At 42.5% G+C, this 21,420-nt stretch overlaps 1 protein-coding gene across 3 annotated transcripts in view; it reads right to left on the bottom strand.

The window, feature by feature from the left end:
* The window catches only part of SLC20A2 (solute carrier family 20 member 2), a 56,901-nt gene that overhangs the window by 6,447 nt on the left and 29,034 nt on the right, over positions 1-21,420 (bottom strand). For 2 of the 3 annotated variants that reach the window (XM_066548113.1, XM_066548114.1), the window contains exons 3-10: positions 20,742-20,882; positions 19,453-19,538; positions 17,372-17,468; positions 15,212-15,328; positions 14,365-14,568; positions 12,325-12,913; positions 1,589-1,774; positions 788-872 (exon numbers count right to left, since the gene is read on the bottom strand). In XM_066548113.1, coding sequence (XP_066404210.1) covers positions 788-872; positions 1,589-1,774; positions 12,325-12,913; positions 14,365-14,568; positions 15,212-15,328; positions 17,372-17,468; positions 19,453-19,538; positions 20,742-20,882 — 1,505 coding nt within the window. Of the gene's footprint in view, positions 1-205; positions 291-787; positions 873-1,588; positions 1,775-12,324; positions 12,914-14,364; positions 14,569-15,211; positions 15,329-17,371; positions 17,469-19,452; positions 19,539-20,741; positions 20,883-21,420 lie in introns of all 3 variants that reach the window. The other variant, XM_066548115.1, reaches the window with a different exon arrangement.

The following is a 21,420-nucleotide window of genomic DNA, read 5'->3' as shown; positions in this document are numbered from 1 at the left end:
CAGTCCAGACTTTTGTGCAATCAGTTAAAAATGCTGACTTTGCTTGGCTGTACTGCCTTTAAAAGCGGGCCCTGATATTTTGCGGTCACGGTCTGCAGGGCATGGCACAGTGAAGGCAATCTGCAACAGTTGGTATCTCCCAGATTTTGTTATGGTTTGTCCTAGTGATGTGATTTACTGATAGTATCACTGCAAACTCCAATACCTTGCAATGGGTGGAGCTTATTGGAATACCCACATTTGAGGCTACAAGTACCGTTAGCGCACACATTACTTCAATGCAAAATCCACTGTGAAGAAATAAAAAAAAAAAAAAGACAGATGGAAAACCTGTAGTGAAAGAGTTATATGCAGGAAATCCCATGCCATGCACTTATCAAGAAAGTCAAGTATAAATGATGAATGGTGCGCAGCCTCTGAACAAGGGAGAAATGTTACCCAGCCAGGTTCAAATGGCACCGTCAGAGGAAACCAGGCTCTTCCTCGCAATCGTTTGCTTTAAAATTGAGGTCAGGCTTTTGTAAACACTATTCTTCTTCACCAACAGCTATGGGGTTTATGCTGTGGCCAATTCCAGTGACTTTAATGTGACAACTCCAACACATTTTCTGGAAGCCTGATTACTTTCCCACATTGCTGGCGTGACCGAGATGAGGCACCCCTACCTAACCATGCTCTGCCAGCAGCTGCTTTCCCCGCACCGTGCCATTATCCCTGGCTTGAGCAGCACAATTTTAAGATGAATAGTCCAGACTGCCTTGACTGCAGTCGCTGGGCAAAGGCATACCTTGCAGTGTGTAGTACTGACAGGAAGTCCAACATTGGAAGCTACCACAACTGTGAACGCCGAAGCCAACTCAATAGTGAATCCACTGCGGGAAGCATAAGAAAACACTTCACAATCACTCTTTGCATCAGCTCGGACTGATACCATGCAGCGTGCCAAAGTCTTACCCGTTTCTTCTTTCGACTCTTATCTCCAACTGATTTTTGGTCATGTGAGTAAGTTAAGAGGACAAGAAAGGGCTGAACAATGGGAAGGGCACAGGCTAGTCATCCGCAGTACCCCGTCTGCGCGGCTCACTGCGTCAGAGACCTCCGCTACTCTACGCTGCCGTGGATCGTGCCTAATTAGTAATTTGGTTAGGCACCAGCAGAGGTCGAGTAGGCATTAAAGACAAAAATTACTGTAATGAATACATATGGGTTTAATGGTCTCAAGCACACTGGGAAAGCCACTGTAATCTTGCCATTTCCAAATGCAACTTCTACCACGCTTATTAGGTCATCAACAGAAGACTCTGCTGGCCTGTTCATGCAGACCTCTATGCCTTAAACACATTCAGTATTACAGGGTTATCCTTTTTCCTTTCTCTCTTTATTTTTCTCATGTTTTCTTTTTCTCCTTTTCCATTTATTTCTTTTTTTTTTTCTTTAGAAAGATGGAGAAGTCAAAGCCAGGTTATCATTAAAATCAAAGCACAGCAAATCCAGCAAACTGCATTACAAACAAAATACTGGAACAGCAACTTCTCAGACTGGCTCACACACAAAGGTCACACAACCACAATGACACCTGTGGACCTACCTTGACGGTGTGATTGGAGTGAGGTCTTTACCCATAGTCTGGATAACTCTTCTTCCCCAGACCCAGAGGCCCACACAGATGCCAACACCTCCATAGAACAACAGCCAGATGGGAGTGGATGCTTCCTGCATTACGGCACCTTGCTCATAGATAAGCCAGAGTGCGACGAGGGGACCGATGGCATTGCTGGAGAAACAGAAACGTGTCACCTGAGTCACAAAAATGCACAGAGTTGCCTTGAAAGAAGTCTGTTATTTTCTGCATGATTTTTCTTCATCATGGGCGCAGCAGTACCCTGACTTGACCCTACAGGCAGCACCCTTTCTCACTTGGAAAGGGTGCAGCAGGAGACTCTTATCATGTTGCTCTTTCAGTTGTCACTTCTTCACTGATAACCAGAGCAAGGCCTGAAAGAAATTTCTCTTTTACAAATAGTTTCCTGAAATGTCAGAGTTGGAAGTACCTTGTTATGTTTGTTCTGGTGACAAAAATCAGTATTTTCGGTACCACATTGAAACCTCAAATTTACCAATTTTACCAACCTCAAATTTTTTCAAAACCTCAATTTACCGAATTTACCGATACCTCAAAATTTACCAATTGAGGAGCTGTGCATCTTTAAAATTCAAGTATCAACTTAGCTCTTTTTATCAGGGGGGAAAATAACGAGCAAAATTACCATCACAGACAAGAATATAGAAATATTTTCTAGCTTGACAGCCTGTAATGTTTGGGATATGATCTGAGTGCAGCTGGGAAGGTGACTTAGTTATCTTCAAAGATGTCGTAGAGTGAGTTGGACTGGATCAGAGAGGAGCCTTTGGTGACACAGAGCTGAAGTAAGCCCTTTTTGCTGCTACTATCTGGAAAAACATTGGAAGTCAGCAACACTGAATTCCCCACTCTTAAGGCAGGTCATCTGATACTCATGTCTGGAGTCAGACTTCTGGCTCTGTTTATTCTAAAAAAGCATCAAGTTTCTAGACAGAAACTTCTAGCTAGAAGAAAAACTTTGAAAGCCAGTATCCAATTACTTTGGAGGCTTAAATACTAAAAAGCAGATAAGAATTTCAACGTCCCTTTTGTTTTCAGCTCTTTTACTAAACCAAGTAGCTGCCTGCCTTGCTGAGCAGCATTTATTCACCAAGTAACTAGTGAAGCAGTGCTATATTCATGTCTAAATAATAGTGAAAAGAGCAGAACAAACCTGACCAATGTCATTCCAAAAATATGAAAACTATCAGGGAAGCTCCCCTCTTTGTAAACCAATAGGAAAGCAGGTCACAGGGAGCACCGCAGGCAGGACTGACAGCCATGCTCGCCCCGGAGCCAGGACCTGCTAAATTTAGTTCCTGGTTCCACTCCAAAGCACACAGATGGAGTAAGGGCCAGTTTTAATGTCAAATGTTGTGCAAACCAGGCCACTGTATATGCCAGTTAATAATTTCCTTCCATCCTGTCTTTACCAGATACGAGGTGCCAGGGGCCGAGTGGTGATTGCCAAGAGACGAGGGTCACCAGCAGCCCAAAGCTGGCACACCTCAGCAACACAGGACCCTCCTGCCTTCATCTGGCCCTCGAGAAACTGAGCTCTGAACCCTGAGAAGTGATCCTGAAGCAAAGTAATAAGGAAAAGCTTTTCCCTCGTAAACACACACAGCAACATTCAAGCTGCGAGGGAAATGAAAGTAGTTAAAAATGCTCTTGGCTATAAAAAAGAATTACCAATTTTTACAGATTTTGAGAAAGATCCTGAAAATAAATTAGTGAGCTAACATGAATAAGAAAATCCAGTGGGTTTGAAGACACTGGGTAGTACAATGAAGAACTAAAGACTCTAAATAAAGAGTGATTTCAATTAGCTAGAACACTTTAAAATTCTGTTCTGATACTGTGCCCAAGTAAGCATTCAATTCGTTCAGTTTTGAAAGGACAGTATGTGAAAAGTCCTTAGGGCCTAAATGCAAGAATTATTTTACTTCCATGGAAGAAGAGATTATTGACTGAAGCATTTCTAATATTTTGAAATCAAGCTGAAACTGTTTTTCCAGTGTTTTCAGGTGTGGATTAAATTACTTGCACACTTAAATGCCTTTTTGGGCACAGAAAACGAAAGGTAATTCAATGTACGAAGGTACACGAATAAACTGATGGATGCTGAAGGATGGATGAAGGCAAATAATACATTGATCAGATGAATAAAGGCAAAACTGATCATCCCTTTTTATAGTGCTGTATGACATGGAAAAAAACTTCCCTGTTGAAAATAACAGCCACATTTGAAGTGAGATCAGACACTGATTCCTGACTCTTCTGAAGAGATTATGCATATGTATTTGTCAGTCCCAATGTAAATGAAAAGGCAGAAAAGGCTTCCATAACTACAGCAGCAAACCATGCTCTTCCATATCAAAGCCCAGTTTTAATTATTTGCAAATGCTACACCTCTGTGAATCAACAAAGCTTAATTCTTGAGGAAAAGGTTCTTATTTATGGCAAGGGAAGACAAGTCAAAACTCTGCTGACTTATGCTCAGCCTCAGACAATCTGAGTGGCTGATTCTGTCCAACAGAGCAGAAGAGATGACACTGCTGCCCACAGAGGCAGCATTTCTGATACCTTCCCTGTAAGAAAAGAAAGCCAAACAGCACTAGGCTGATGATAGGCTTGAAAAGGCAAAAAGGTAAAAACTAACCTCATTTTCCTTTGTGGGTGTCTGCATCACTGGTTATCTATACCAGAGGGACATTTTTCCTCTCCCAGTAAATCATTTTCAATGTGGCTTAAATGTTCAGCTCTTTGGAAGAGTGGCATGTCCCAGCCTGAATATCTGCAAGTGGCTACAAACAGCAACAACAGTGGCTTGAATCTAGCACCATAACAGCTCTCCAAGGGGCTCCTTCAGCTTCCAGACTTGTCCAGGAGGTGCAGTCCAAGGGGCCTGTGGTATCAATGCTCCCTATGCCAATGGAAAACATCCCTAGAAGAAGCTGCTGGGCCTGTCCCACCATGAAACTGCCAACAGCTCAGAGCAAATGGGTCTGACTCAGGCACTGCAGAGCCTATCATCTTGGCTCTGCACAGAGGTAGAAGACAAAAAGCCACTCCCAACAGCACAGTAAGAGAGGGTTAGGGAGAAACAACACACTAAAAAAACCCAGCAACAAAAAAGGCATTGTTAGATAAGACAGTTTGCTTAACAGATGTCTCCTACAGCTGAGTGACTAACCAGATGAACCACAAGGATGCTGGCTAGACTGGGATGTGGCTTTCACAGTATTTCCCACTGGTTCTAGCTCTCATGATTCAAGACATGACTAGCAGGAAAGCAGACCTCAAATCTTCCATGCATTTGGCTAAGACTCACTTCACAAGTCTATTTTCAGTAAGTTATTTTCTCTTACTCTCCCACCCAGGTTTCTACTTACCTTAACTAACTCTCCTTTCTGCTGGAGCTCCACATCTTATCCATTGCAGTTTAGAGAAGAAAAAAGCCTGACATGGTCACACAGGGGCTCTGAACTCCCATCCACATCTATCTATATGTAAAACTGCCCTCAGGTTACTTTGAAAGTGAAGTGCTGTATTATCTACCTGTTGGGTTTAAAACAGAAAATAGGCTGCTCCTGTCATGGTATTACTTTAATTTTGCACACCTAATACACACTTTCCCACTGAGCACAAGGGGGTGGCCAATAGAGTTAATTTTAGGATGAGTTTATGAAATGTTATGGCATAAGAAGCCCAAGTCCTGAGCCTGCCTGCTGCAAAGTGTATTCTCCACATCCAGCACTTCCCCCACCTCTGCTGGGCTCCCCCAGCCCCATCACTCGCAGGGCACAGGGCTTTGCAGCTGGGGTGCTGCACAGGGGCTGTTTGCCTTCCCTGGAGGTGCAGTGCAGGATTTAATGCCACCCACAGCAGTACTTGCACTGGCAGAGGTGTTCCATGGTGGCTCACTGAAGGGCTGCTCCATGGTTCTGAGGTGCTGCCTGACCCTCGGGATGATTTTCCTGGCGCTCTCGGCTAACGTGAATTGGCACAATTCTCTTCTGCTGCTCACTGGTGCCAGTTTAGAATCTGTCACACAGCATTTATAAAACTGTTGTGAAAGATAGCATTTGACAGTGAATCTGAACTATAAATAGAGCTGGCTTCTCCTCTCCCCTGTGAGACAGATAGTATTACCAACAAAAATAACCCCCCCACATTCAGCTATCATGAGACAGGCTTAGAAATGACAGTTTCCCATGCACACACACACACACACAAGCGGAAATTTTTAGGTACCTTTGGGTCACAAGTCCAAGACCTTCTCTGGAGGAATAAGGACTAACACTTTATTTTTTAGTAAAAAACAAGGGGCTTTTTCCCAGTCATTCAGCAATCAGCTGAATGCTCTGTGACCAAAGCCCACCAAGCTTGTAGTAACATGTCATGATGCAGCAACATTGCTATTTCCTGGCTGCTGTTTGAGGGGAGTAGTGAGTTGCTCAAAAAGAAAATCTAACTGTATTTGAAAACTACACTCTGAATATGCTTTGTGAATAATGTATTGACTCCTTGATGACCATGCTTAGATTCTCTGCCACCTAAAAAAGGAGATTGCTTTTTAGTCCCTTTTTCTAGTGGAGTGAAAGAACCATTATCACAAACTAAAGCTGAATGATGAGCAAAACAGCCATCTGAAAAATCTGTATTAGGTGTCCAAAATTACAAGTACAATTACAAAATGTCCAGCCATTTGACTATTTCCCAAACCAGGATTTCACAAACAAACCTTCCACTGGGAAAATCAGTGGGATGATATTTCTAAATAGGCTGCAGTTATGTCTTGAGACATCACCCAGCTGAGCAAGAGTGAAAGACAGATATGTCTGTAGGTAGCAACAGGAAAAAAAAACATGCTCTAATCTCCAAGGTTATCAGATTATCAGGAGTGTTTTATCCTACTTCAAATGACTGGACAGCCTTGACATCTATCACAGCACAATAAAAGTGTGTCAGAGCTGTGCCCTGTGAAGTGCAAGCTTTGGGTGTGTTAATGAGTCAGGGTGGACATGCTTTTATTCCTGCAGCTCATCTCTGTGTCCTGCAAATGCTGGCCCTGAACCCCCAACCCTGGATCCTGGAGGGTTGGGTCTGTGCCCACCAGCATCAGCTTTTCCCCTGGCAAGCCCAGCCATGAGCCCTGCTCACAGAGGGATGGGGAGGGATTCCCACACCCACTGGAGACCCCATTTCTTGCTGCTCTTCTCTGACTTGCCTGCATGGCACAACAAAAATGTCCTGTACATGCACAGTAAAGGACAGAAATGAAGATTCACATCTACTTGGGCACAAGCTGAATTTACAGAATGGACTGAAGGGAAGAAATCAGAAATCAGGCTTCCCTCACTAAATATAACAGACAGATTAGCTTCCTAAATATTCTAAGTGATCTTGACTGCAGCTCTCAGGGAGGAAATAAGAAATACCTGTTTTGTAATCCAGCCTTACTATAGCTCCTTTAGACTCCTTATTTAGCCAAGAGGCTGAATCCCACTAAGCTCTCCATGTGCAGTGAGATACTGGCAATGTTCTGGCCCTTCCCTCCTTTAATCCCATTGCCTTTACTTCAGGAAGAGGGGGAAAAGGTGAATCCTACTGCTGATTGTGCACTCTGACCTAAACTCCAGTGAAATCTGTATGAAGGTGAGAGGAGAAAGCTCCTCTTCATGTATTTTGGGCAAACACATTTCCTAGTTTCTCAAACTGTTTTGCTTAAAAATGAATTCCCTACCTAATAGCAGTCAGCTTCCCTAAAATCACGGAAAGAATGTGCAGAAATATTTTTTAAAATCAAATATTTTTACTATAGCTCTGAAATGGTTTTAAATCCTTTTGTCAGTAAAGTAGCCTATATTGTTTGGATAATGAGAGGCATTCTTTCTCAAACTTGTGCCATAAATCTATATGACATTACCTGCAGACTCTAACTCCAATGACCCCTTTTTCCTAATATCTAAGCATGAATATGCAAAGGGAGTCCTAAAGTCCTCCACCGGAAATTTAATTAGAGCAGACACACTCCAACAATTTATGCAGCAGGAACTCAGGAAAACTGAGATCCTGTGAAATGACTGCAGGAAGGTTTCTCCTCCCTGCAGCACCTGCCAGCCAAAGCTCAGCACTGCCTGTCCCTTGGCAGCACAGACACACACGGGCGGTGGCAGGGCCCCTGGTCACCCTGCCCAGCTGCAGCATCACACCTCCTGCCACTGCCAGGGCCCTAAATCAACCTTCCTCCATGGGCCCAGGTAGCTGCCTGCTCACACCAGCCAAGGCACACAGGCCATTCTGACACCCCCAGGGTTTCTCCTGTGACCGCAGGAGTGATGGAGGGCAGGAAGGGACAGAAGAGGCTGCCCATTTATAGGAGAAGGAATCTGTGTGAGAAATGACTGAACACATGCACGGCCAGGTGTGGAGGAGTACAAGGCTCAGGCTTTCCTCACAGCATAAACAGCATATTTTAATCAGCAAAACTCACACTGACCTACAGCATCTGTCTGTGGGTCATCCTGCTTTGATTGCAAGAATTCAAGGAATAACAAGCTCCAGAGATTGCTTGAGCAATCAACAAAAGCATCTTCCCACTTGTTAGGATAGGACTGTGGGGCAAACACTCTTTGCTCATAGCTTTCTCATTCCCAGCCCAGTAGCAGAGCAGCCACAGCCACTGCTGTGCTGAGCACCAGAGAAAACATGACTCCCTGTTCCTTTTAACACACAGCTGCCCCAGCCAGCATCCCTGCTGAACAGGGAGCCCTGATGGCTACAAACAGCAGCTCCTACAGCAAAGATGGCTGATTTCATTATGATGCCAAAAAGCATAATCTCAGAAGAAACTGAGGTCTAAACTACCCCATGAGTTAGTTAGAATTAGTTCTGTAGTGAGGGTAAAATACTGCTTTAACTCTTCCAGGTCTGTGGGTAAATCCTGGACAAAGAAACAAGATTAGATTATGCTCTTCTGTCACCAAAGTGCTGTCCGAACTATATGGGGTATTTCTGACCCATGAAGTTTTTCTGAGCTGTATCACAGTTCAGTCTGTACTGTATACCTCATGCTTAAATATGCTCCAAAACAGGTTAATCATTTACCTTGCAACCACTTGCAGTTTTTAAGTTTCATATTAGCTTTTTGAGGTTAGCAATCCTTCTTAGCCATGTCCAAAATAGCCTGCCCATCTGCCTTTGGTTTTGAGAACTAGTTAATTCAGACATGTTTCAGACTTTAAAATACAGCACAAACCCTACACCTTCAGCAACTGTTCTGCTATTTTGTTGTTACACAGGTAGGCTGCTGTGGCTGCAGCACTGAAGCTCCAGATGACAATTCCTGCTGAATCAGCCTATATCTACAGAAAAATAAGCTCAGTCCAACTCAACCATAGGTGCATATAATCTCTGCTGGCCAACAAAGCCCAGCCTCCCTGCCTCTCTGGAAAGCTGGCTCTGAACAAGCATTTAGAAGCTGGCAGTTCTCCTCGTGTCACGCTCCTGGTCTTTTTTCCACCCTGCCCTTTTTATTCTCCCATTGCCCTTGCCCTGGCCTGACGCACTGCCTTTGTGCTCACTGCTGAGCCAGTGGGTCCTGCTCACTTGGCGCCGCTAATTAACTTCAACAACAACGGGTTTTTTTCAGCGGTTCTGTCCCAACACATTTATTTGGGATTTTAAATTCTTTAGATTTCATTCAGTCCATGTGCACGGTGGTGTCACAAGGCTCTGGGCCCGGCTCAGCTGGTCCCAGCCCTGGAAGGGCTCCAGCACCCTTGACACAGTGCACATAAGCCTGGAAGCAGGGCAGGAGAGGATGGTCCGAACAAAACAGTCACCCAAATAAGGAGCTACCATCACTGCCTTCTCCTTTTAACACACAGCTGCCCCAGCCAGTATCCTTGCTGATGTCAGCCTGAGCACAGGCCCTGATGGCTACAAACATTAGCTCCTACAGCAAACATGGCTGATTTTGTTATGAATATAAAAATCATCATCTTAGAAGAAACTGGAGTCTATAACTACCCCGTGAGTTAGTTAAGAACTAGTTCTGCAGTCAAGGGAAAAATACTGATTTAACTCTTCCAGGTCTCTGGGTAAGTCCTGGACAATGAAACAAAAGAGCTCTCCATATGATCTTCTGTCCACCAAAGTGCTGTCCAAACTATATGGGGCACTTCTTATTCATGCAGCTTTTCTGAGCCACATCTGTTCTGTATGTACTGTATGCCCCATGCTTAAGTATTCTCTAAAGCAGGCCAATTGTTTACCTTGCAATCACCTGCAGTTTTTAAGTTTCATACTGGCTTTTTATTTTTATCTCTTTGCTCCTGCAAACAGCCTGAAGGAAAATAAATAGAAAACATGACACAAGAGTAAGTTCCAGGATATGGAAAGAAAATGTTGCAGTCAAGTCCAAAAAAAAGGTGTGGACAATGGAGGTGCTATCCTAAATACATGAGTGAGGAGCTTAAAACCAAATGCAGGGGAAAGCAGGATTTTAACAACAGGATTCAAGGCTAAGGAAAAACGTTAGAGAAACAGCTTGACAGCAGCACCTAAAATGAGCCAAAGGAAAGTGTATGAAGGAGGGAGATGAAAAGATAGCAGTCATCAGTGAAAGATGGACCTGCCAGGGCTTACTTCCTTAGATAAATGTGAACAAAAAGCTGTGCTACTTATTGGGTTCTACAGCATCATTTTTTAAACAATGCACTGCAGGCCTTTTGAGCCCTGCAGATCTTCATGCAACATGTGGCAAAGCCAAGACATCTTTTGCTCCACTAGACAAAGACTGACAAAACATCTCTGCTATATGATCCACAGGATAGACATCGGCATTCCCAGGGAATTTTATCTAATAAATCTTCTAGGTATACGAAGGGGTCTTTAATTTTATTGTTTAGCTGGAATTCAGTGCAATTGCAAGGATGGATTCCTATCCAATATCCTAGACACATGAGCACCTCCCTGCTTTTCTACCAGCTTTGACAAAACGAAGCCAACTTGTTCTTTAGTTTTGCAATTATACGATTTCAGCTTAAGAAGAGGTTCTGGAATAAACAGCATTTAATAAAAACACATTTCCTGGCAAATTTGATAGGATCACCAACAGAACTAGGGATCTGAAAAACACTAAAAGCATTTTCAGGAAAGGATATTGCTACACTAACAAGCTAGTCCAAATGCCAAATTCTAAGGGAATGAGGCTGTAAGATGCAACAACACACACAGCACAGAGTCTGAACTTTGTATTTCATCCAGCTCCTGTCAGCACCAAATCTGATTTCTGAACTAACTGCATGCTTACAGATCACTTCTAACAAAATCAACTACCCTTTCCTCCTATATAACATGCAAGTGATGCATGCATAAACATGTGCATAAACATAAGTATCACCTGCAGGGAATAAAGGAGCTGTGACACCTGCTGAGGTAGGCTCTGAACTTTCTGCATAATACCCTGGTATTTCCCAGGATAAATTACAAGAAATATCAGCAGTCTTTGTTCTTATCCCTGTGTTCCCTTCAGCACTCACTGCTGGCCACTTGCAGAGCTTGGATATTGACTCCCATGGGTCTCTGCTCTTGGCCAGTATGCTCAGAGCAAAGGTCTTTAACAACAGAGACCATCTGAGAGGAATGAAAGCTACACACCACTGCCCTCTGATCCAGAGGATGAGGGGCCTCTGGATTCCTTCCCAGAGCCAGATCCCTGTGGATACCAAGGAAGTACAAAAGGCTCTTCAGAAAGCCCTGGTCTGAATTCCCAGGATGCGGGATGGATGGGGAGCAAAGAAACACGTTTGTAATTGTTTTCATGATGAGTTACAAGTTAAATTAGGAAGCTGACAAGAGCAAGAAGCAGTAAGTGTTGTCCTTGAAGAGTGGAACAGGGTATGCCCAGAAGGCTAAGGAGGATGATGAAAATTATGAATGCTGTAAAGTCCTGCTAGAAACACTGAAACCAACACCATAAGGGCATGGCTGTCACGGCAAGGGTCCAACCGAAAGGGGACTCAGTACAGCCCCAGCCACAACCCAAATAAGGACAGCTGCTCCAACAAGCACTTGAGAGAATTTCTCAGGGGACCTTATCATGATACTGGAAAATGCATCTATTAAATACCAAATGGATTGCTCCAGGTCTAGGGAAGAGGCAGCCCACCCAAATCCTAAAGGAAAAATACAGAGTGTTCCCAGGGCACAGAAAACCCACCCAAACTGCTCCTCAGCCACATGCCACTGAGATGGTGAGGTGCTGTGTGACAAGAGATGAAATTCATCTAATGGTAAAAATAGTCTGAAACCCCTTGTCTGTTGAAAGTTTCTGATTTCGCAGTTAAAATAGGCTTCAAATTCTGCAGGGCTGGGATTGTCCTGTTTGCCTTTACAGTCACTGGCATGTTGGGTGGAGTCTCAATGCCTCCAAGACTGCCAAAATTAAAGGTAAATTAAACTAATTACTTCACAGTTAGTTAGCAAATAAAAAGATTTTACCCTTGAGAAGAAAAGAAACCATAGACTAAGCAGTGCAATTCCTGGCAGGCACCGAGGACACTGATGATACGCAGCCCTGATGATCATCTACCTGCAGAAATGAATGTGCTTTCCAACCAGCAAAGCTGGTAAACCTTGCTCCATGTACTTAAACTGTAAAATTGCTGGCTTGTGAGATCTCCTCCTCTTACCTGACATCATTGCCTCCATGGGCAAAGGATCCAAAGCAGGCTGTTAAGATCTGGAGGAAGTGGAAAAGTAGATGGACCTGAGAGGTGTCTTTCTCTTCCTTATCCTCTTCCACGGGATCAACGGGGGGCCGGTTGGGATCTGCAAGTTCCGAGGCCAGCTTCATTTCCACCCCGCCTTCCTCCGCCTCAATCTCTGCCTCCGCCACTGCGTTGCAGTAGCTGGAGTAGCTGTCGTAGCGGACTCGCTTCTTGGAGTAGGAAACAGTGTCTCCCACCAGCTTCTCACTGTCCTCTGGAGTAGATGTGTCCGCTGCCTTAAAGGAGGAATGCACGGGCATGCCACAGATAGCAGCAGTGTAACAGGTGTAGCTGTTGTTGCGCCGTAGGAGTTTGTAGTTGTTTTCTGCAGTGGGCCTCTCATCGTTGGCCCTGTCCAGGTGTATTTTGTGGAGCAAGTCTTTGTATAAACCTGAGTCCTTGTGCACAGTGTGATACACGTGGCCATCGCTCCTCACGTGGCCGTCAAAGCTGAAGGTGCCGTTGGAAACAGGTGATTTCACCGAGGTGTGCGTCACCGAAAATGCCCTTCCTAAAAAGGCAGAGATTCAGAGGTTTTGTTTACACAAAATGCAATACAAAAGCCCCCTTCCTCCAACACAAGACAATATTGTGGCCAGCATCTGAGAATACAGGACAAAGAAGATCCATTTGCACTACATGTAGGACTCATTTCATTGCAAAATAAAGTCTCTCATCATTTCATTGCAAAATAAAGTCTCTCATCTTCTATGCAAAAAGAGGTTTTTTCCAGTCCTGAGTCTCCCCTGACATGCTGCATGACCTCCAGCAAATCACTTGGGATCAGCTATTTGAATGTGATACTTGATGGTTAAATCCTCAGGTTCTTTGAAAATATAAATTTCCAATAAATTCCTTTCTTGTAAAGCAAGCTCTGCTTTTTCTGAGCTTTTGTCTACATTGAATAGGAATAATTAGGATTTCTGAAATGTGGTTTACTGCATTTTCATACTGGGACTTATCTGTTTAAGAGACATTTAATTCATACTCATTTGTTTAGGAGACATTTACATAGCTTTTAAAAATAATTTAAAAAAAAATTTAAAAATTCACATTCTTCAGAAGTATTTCCTTAGTTATTGCAACATTTTCTATATACTAGTTCTATGAACATGATGATGTATATTCCCACTGTATACATTTAATGTTAGCATACACTGCAGGACACGCATCAAAATGTATCACAGGTAATATTTCTGAAGAAACTGTCTTTCTCATTTCCTGACTTCCTGGATTTTCACTGTGCAACAATCAGAACTGGGTTTAGCTATTTTTAAACTGGAAGCACACACACTCTAAGGGCTCCACATCATGACTTATTTGATTTTGTAAGAACCAGTTGAATATATCAGGCATTTATTAACCAAATTACAGGGCTTTGTAGATGTTAGCAAAGCGATATCAAAGTCAGCAGACCGCTAAGTGGAGGGGGGTGTTCCCACCACGTGGCAGAACAGAAAGAGCTTTATGCAAAAGTCTACTTCTTGCAAACATATGTTCAGAAAACAATGTGTGACATTTTTCCAGTGGACATGCTCCAAATGGTCATACATTTATCGACTAAAGTCCAAATCTTTTCATCTCCTTTTGTAGTATGCTAATCATCTTTATGCTGAATTTAACCTTCATACATCAGCAATCTGTGTGCTCTGTATTTTTCCACTGCTTGATAGGATGGAAACACCATTAAGAATACAAAGCAAAGCAACGCAAAAAGGCAAGTAATTTTTTTTCAGCTGTTTCTAAAACTGAAATACAGCCAAACAAAATGTAATTTATTTTACGTCCTCTCCAGAAAATGTCACTTGTAAATAAGCATCTTTCCAAACAAGCACTGAAAAGGGATTAGAGATGGAAATTCCAAACCCCAATTTACTATTTACAGCAGAGACCTACTTGAAGTTAAGAAACCTCATTGAAGCAGGAAGAGGACAAACCGTCCAAGTTGTCTTAGCTCCTTACCATAGGGTACACGTGGATGGTTTCCATTTGCAATATTATCTGATGCCCCAGCAGCTTCTGTTACTGAGCCAGTAAGGGGAATCGTGCTCTCATCAGATGCTTTGGCACCAGGAAGCTCTTTAAAGACTGGTGTTTCTTCTTCCTGAATTTTATCAAGACTTTCATCTGATATCCTTGACAGTGCAGCATCTTTCTTTAACCGGCCTAAGGAAAGAATAGTACTGTAATTTTAAACCCAAGGTTACTTAAGTTTCCACTGTTTGCATCAACAGCATGGTTTAACTTGGCTACAATAACCAAGCTTTGTTTCATACACACACTATTTATTTCTAACACTCTACTAGGTTCATGTGTGAAAATTCTAGAACATCTTTGTTTCTTCTGATAAAATTCACCAAAGTAGGTAACTGAAGAAAAACACTGAGCTGTTCATCTGTTAATGAAACCTGACACTTTTCTCTGCATTTGTTGAGAGTAGCAAAGCAACTAAAGCTGTGATCAGCCCAACTTACTGTAAAGCTAAAACAGTCACTTAAAGATGATCATTCTGACAGGCTTTTTCTCTATTTTTTTTCTTAATAAAATATAAACCAAATTATATTCCAGGTTTTATTTTGCTGTTTCTGCTAGACTTCAGAACTTAGCACTGCAATGGCTTGCCTAACAAGGTTTTGAATTTCTACCACTGCAGCTTTTTCAGAGCAAATTACACAAATACATGAGGAATAGTTTAGGCACATCCTGCATGTGGGTGGGAACTGAACTAGGTGACCCTCAACGGCACCTCCACTGAAATGTAATATTCCATGATTTTATACCACTCACATTTCATCAAATAACTACTTACTTTCTATTTTTCTCTTCATCCAGGGACACACAAAAATCCAGACTAAGACAGCAAATACTAAGGACACACCGATTGATATTAGAGCAATGGCCCACATTGGCAGGATCAGTCCCAGTACTGTAAAGACAAAGCAATAAAACTGAAGCAAGCCATTAATAAACATGACTTAATTATCCCAGGCAGTGGAAGAGCAGTCTGTTGCAGAAAAGCCAGTGTCCACAGTGTATTCAAAGCCAACATGAAGGAGCTGATGACTTTTAACACATTACCAGTTACTGCAGTATTTAAAGGTATAGTTGACATGAAAACATTTGCAGGTTTAGTCTTCCAGTTTCCTGTTGCCCCACTGTGATGTTATTTCCCAAAGAGCCCCACATCAGGGCTGCTAAAACAAGTTTGCAGTGCTTTTATAAATGAATGCACATTAAACCACGTTGCCCATTAGGGTTAAGTCTTTACTTGACCTTTGCTCTGGTCCATAAAGCCTGATGCTTAGCTTGCTCTAAGCCCTTATTTGCTTGCAATATGAGCTTAATGCAGCTGAGGCTTCGCCCTGCAATGCACGGCGACATCAACAACTCGTGTTTCTGTCATTATTCCCCCAACAGAGATCCTTGCACTTGTTCAATGAAACAATCTGATTCTCAATGAAGAAAGAGCTTGGACTCTGATCATTCAAACCCATATATACATTGCCTATCTTTAAACCTACATGATTAATTCATCCTTGTGAGTAAATGTTGCCAGAACAGAGGCCTTGGAGAGTAAATATGTTTTTCCCCAGTATTGAAAATGGAGTCCCACCTTTTTATTCACACACTTTAGAGACTGCTAAGCTGAAACAGAGGGAACATTAAGATTCTTATTTCATTTATTTTGCTTAATGAGTCAGTGCAGAGTGCCTGACCTACTTCTGCAGTACAACTAATGAGGAAATGTGAGTTATACAGCTGATATATACTGCTATATATATATATATACACAGCTGATGTGAGTTATACAGCTGATGTACTGTTAAACATCTTGGATACATAGCCAATTAGACTTAAGAGAAATAGTTATGTTACCTTCAAATTGGGAATGTCTCAAGTTTTTATTAATTCCAGTAATATTATGCTATGGAGTAGGGTCTATCAACTGTTTTTATCTAGTACATCTAATGTGTTGGATTTTAGAGAAATATTTCCATTTCAAAAAAGGTCACTTTCTAAGCCTGCTTTCTTAATTCAGGGCCATGTTCAGGAGTCTATCTTCAATTGCCTCTTCATTCCTAGTTCTTGGACAATAATCTAACCTAAAGACAACATTTAATGATCAGAGTCTTCAAAAAAGTAGTTGAGATCACTGAATATCTTTGTTCTGAACCCCTTTGCTAGAAGTGTGTGTTTAAATATACACCACTACAGTAAACTATAAAAATATAAATGCAAATACATAAAACATGAGAATATAAAATATACAAACATAAATATAACAATATAAAAATTCAACTAATATAAAAATTCAGATATAAATATATATACGAATAAACACAAACATGTAAGAACACATAAAATATATAAATATATAAAAATATAAAGTCCTTCAACTTCATTTCCTTCTTCTGAGTTGCAATCAAACCACAACATAAAAAAAAAAAAGAGATGCACTCAATGAAGAAACAGGTTTGGGGATTCTTATCATTAAAGAGAAATAAAGAAGTAAATTTAAATAACAGTCTTGGAGCCAGACATGCCAGAACAGCGACTCTGCTGATGTCAGTGAAGGAGTGAAGGTATTACACTGACAGCAAACAGCACCTGCTCTCCCACCCTGCTCTGAACCTTCACTCCCTGATGCACAAACCTAGAACACCTTTTAGAGCTCAGCATGTGCTCAGAATTACAAAGCCAAAGCTGCCTCTCACTAATTTCTACTTCTTCTTCTTCTTCTAAAGAGGGATTATTTTTGTAGCTGTGCTCTTCCCCACTAACCAGAGCGATCAGGAGGGTGTCACAAAAACACACACACAAACAGAAGCATGTGGAGAGGTGAATGATTTACTCCTGCCCTTGTTAACTCCTAACACAGGAGATAACCCTGTGGTGTCTGGGTGACACTGGCAGAGCATCCCTACACACTGTGGGAAGCCTCCCTCCCGTGCCTCCCTGGCTCACTCACCTGGTGCCCCAGTGTACATGATAGAAAACACATTAATAGCTATGGTAGCAGCATAAAACACCGGGAGCGCGCGGAGACCATTGGGCACAGGGTCTTCCTGCAGAGAAACCACAGAAAAAAGGAAACATTAGCTGCATTTCACACCAGATTATTCATGTCAGCATGAACCTCCATGTGGAAAACATGTGCTCCCAAATCAGTGACAGGCAGATGGAGCTTTTGAATGTTGAGGAAAGGATGGTGATAGCTTGGTTACACCCAAGTCCACAATGCTGGTCCTGGCAAGTACCAGCACTCTGGGGCAGCTTGACACTGTCAATGGGAACCAGGGACTCATGTTGTACTTTCCAGTCAGCTGTTGAGTTACCTAGGGTGGGTTTCTTTCTGCAGGTGTGTTCTTATTTATTTTGTGTCCAAGATGAGGAGTCCCTTTCACTTAGCATGACTGAAGGGTGCCAAGCAGGAGAGGGCTTTGATGTTTTGGACTTGTGCTACAAGCAGCAGTGCAAGGCATCCATCTCAAAACCATATTCCCAAGCTCTCTTCTTCAACCAAGACAGCTTGGCACTTCCTACCAGCTAACAGAAATCCCTGAAATGCCAGGTGTCTGGCTGCATTAGCAGGTGACACACACAAAGTGAGCAGGCAATGTTTAGCACGGCACCGTGCCCGCTGCCCTCAGCACTCACAAGGAAAGACTCAGCTGAGAGAGCAGCGGAAACGCAGCATGCGAGCCACAGACAGAGCCTTTGTGAGGGACTGCTCTGGCCTTTCCAGGGGCTCCACGTGTCTGCAAAGAGCCTGGCAAAGCTGAGCTCTGGCTAATGTGGTTTCAGTTCTTGCTGCCATGAGCTGTAAAAGGGAGCTGAGAAAAGGCTGTGGTCACCCTGTGCTATACCCGGTCCCCAAGCAGGATGCAGATGGGCTGAATTTGCAGGGCCAGCTGCTATTCACTAACATCCCCAGCAAGGGCATGGAGCCCTGTAACAGGCCACAGACCCACAAGCTAGAAAGCTGCTCTTTTTTTATTCATGCACACAAGTCACTACCTGCTTATGTCAGAAGCTCTACAGATCTTACTGCTTTGTGAATGGCACAGACGGCAGTTGGGAGGCAATTTCCTTAACTTGAATTTTTCTGCCTCTTGAATGTTTAAATATACAGCTTTAATACCAGAGTTCACATGACTTTGATGGCTAATTTCTTAAGTTGCTAGGCTTTAAATACAATAGTGGAACCTTTCCTTATCTTTCAGGCAACTTGAGTTATTTTTTATTCAAAGCTGAATCTTATCAAATCTATCATCTGTTTTTATCACTGACGTTTATTTAGAGCAGAAATGAAGAACGATGAAGCTGAGGTTACAGGTGGTGCTATTTATAGCAAAAGAATTAATCCCTCATCTATTTAAGTTCCCTGTATAACTGCTAATATAGTGTCCCTTATTTTAGGTCACTGTCATGCTCTTCACTTCCCCATTTTAGCAAGTTGAATGGTGTGAAAGAAATGGAAAAGGCAGTTCAGGTTTCCAGACCATGCTGGGTGGCAGGCAAGTCATCTTTTGCACTGGAGATATGGACCAATGTTACTGCAGGTCACTAAAACCCATTGATTCAGGCTTCTTGAGAGTCTACAAAACAGGCAGATGCCCATATTCTAATGAATGATGTGCTGGAAAACCAAGGCTTAAAATTGCACGACTTTAAAATCCAGTTAGAGTATCTCCAAGGGAGGACTGCTCTGTTTAAACAGAGAGAACAGCAATTGTGAGGCTAAGTCAATGCCAGCAAGCTTGTGCTAATACAGAAGCAGCCTCCATGTACCATGCTCTGACCTAACAGAATATACAATATTAATTATCACATAGCACCTTCTAAGCCTCAAATACTTGTCAAATTACTTACTGTGAGCTTTCAGAACTGCTAAGAGCAAGTATAACTCAAATGGCTATTAAAAAAATGACTGGTCTCCTGTCCAAAAAGAAGTCATAAACTTTCAACTATGGAAATGGCAGCACTCAATGGGAGGCTAAAACACAACCTTCATACTAAGCACTCATTATAATAGTGAGATTTCTTTACCTTGTTTAAAATGAAGAATCTGATCAGCACAAATAGGATTCCAGACATCAAGCCAGATAACAGTGGGGAAATAAACCAAGAGGCAACTGCGTTGAAGAAAGAAAGAAACTTGATATAAACAGTATTCTTGCATAATAGTTAAGTATATTGTTAATGAGCAATAAATTTAAAACAATTCTTGTACAACTGGAATGAATGTTCTGTATGTTTACTTACAACTGGTGCAACTCCATGTCCACCGACACTCATGAAAGTCAAAGTAATGCTAAGCACCATTAGAAACAACAGCCAAAGCATTTCCTGCTAATTTTGCAAGTTTAGCAATCAAACTCCTCAGGAAAGTTTCTTGTAGTTTGAATCAGAGTAGACCAAGAAAGCATTGTAATTTCCTAATCACCACCACCATGAATGTTGCAAGCAAGTAGAAAGCAACTGCATCCAGCGGGATGACTTGCTGCTCCCAGGGTAAGAGTCTTGAGCTCCAAAATGCCACAGGAGCATCAACTGTAATGTATGATGCATGCACATTTTTTGCAGGCCAGCACTGCAAGTGTCCAGGATGACTTAACTGAAGTAGGTGGCAAAGCTCCCACTGATTTCAATAAAACCAGATTAGGGCAGCACTCTGGAAATCTCATCCACAGTGATTTATTGTTTGCAGCATGATTAACAGATTGATTTTGCTGTCTGAAAACTCTTTTACTATTGACAGAATTTTAAAAAACCACATGCATTGCTGAAGTTCTAATATATTACCATGCCTTCCTTCTAATAGAGACTTTAGACTGCACCTCAAGTTCCAAAGGCTTCCAAAACAATAAGAAAACACTCCATCACACCCCTGCTTGGATGTGCCACTGTTCTTGGCAATGGGAGGCTGTGAGTTAAACGTGCTGTGTGCCCTGAAGGTGGTGGTGGGTGGAGAAACATGACTGTGGGCATTCACATGATAGCATTCATATTGTTGAGAGCAAGAACAGGGTAGTATGAGCTGCCTCAAAGAGAATTAGAAGAGGAGGAATGTCACCTTGAAGCATGTTTCTTGAGGGACAATGTGTCCCCAGCTTACCACTGGGGAAGTACACCTTTTGCCTTACCCCCTTCTCCACTGGAGACACACTGCAGCCCTTAATGAACATGGCACCAGTGCATTTTCTGAATGACGCGACAGGGGTGGAAAATAAATTGATGAGGGAGTTATCAGCACAAAGCAGATTTCTGGGAATGTTTTTCATAGGCAGCACACACTATTTCACACACTCTCACACATAAAAGGAGACAGCACTTACCAATCTTGACAAGCTGCATCCACTGCACACCCTGCGTGCCAATTGCCACCAGAGAAAATCCAATCGTAGCACCTACAATGCAATGGGTCCCTGATATTGGGAGCTTCAAGAACGATGCAATTAGCTGCCAAACAGCAGAACCTAGAAACAAATGAACCATATGGTATAAACAACAATAACAACAATGTTACGCAGAAAATTCTTTGCCACACATTCTTTTTACAAGTGCTGCCTACACTCCTCATGCACAAGAGAGATCTTCTAAAGAGGGTTTTGTTCCTGTTCTGTCTGTAAATGCAGATACTAAGACAGTTTAATAGCAGCTTTGAATGCTACATCTTACTTATGACTGTTTATGACTAACAGCTCCCTACAACCCATGACAGTTCTGCTTTCAGTATTTACAGCCTGTCTAATTAAGTACACAAACTGCTCCCAGTGTGCATCAAGCTTAGAAAACCTCACTCTTGAGAGCTGACCCTGGAAGCCTCCAGGTGATCAGCATAAGGAGGCATTCACCATTTCACTAGTGAACCACCCATGCTCCTAAAGTTGGATACTACCAGAGAAAGGTTCAAATTGTGGGACAGAGAGATTTCATGCTTCATCTCAGTGATACACAGCCATCCAGTCCTCTACAGGAAAAATGGACTGAGGAAAGAATACAGATTCTCTCACT

The sequence above is a fragment of the Molothrus aeneus genome, chromosome 4 (genome assembly GCF_037042795.1).
Source record: "Molothrus aeneus isolate 106 chromosome 4, BPBGC_Maene_1.0, whole genome shotgun sequence".
Classification (NCBI taxonomy): domain Eukaryota; kingdom Metazoa; phylum Chordata; class Aves; order Passeriformes; family Icteridae; genus Molothrus; species Molothrus aeneus.
This window is presented reverse-complemented; position numbering and strand designations above follow the sequence as displayed.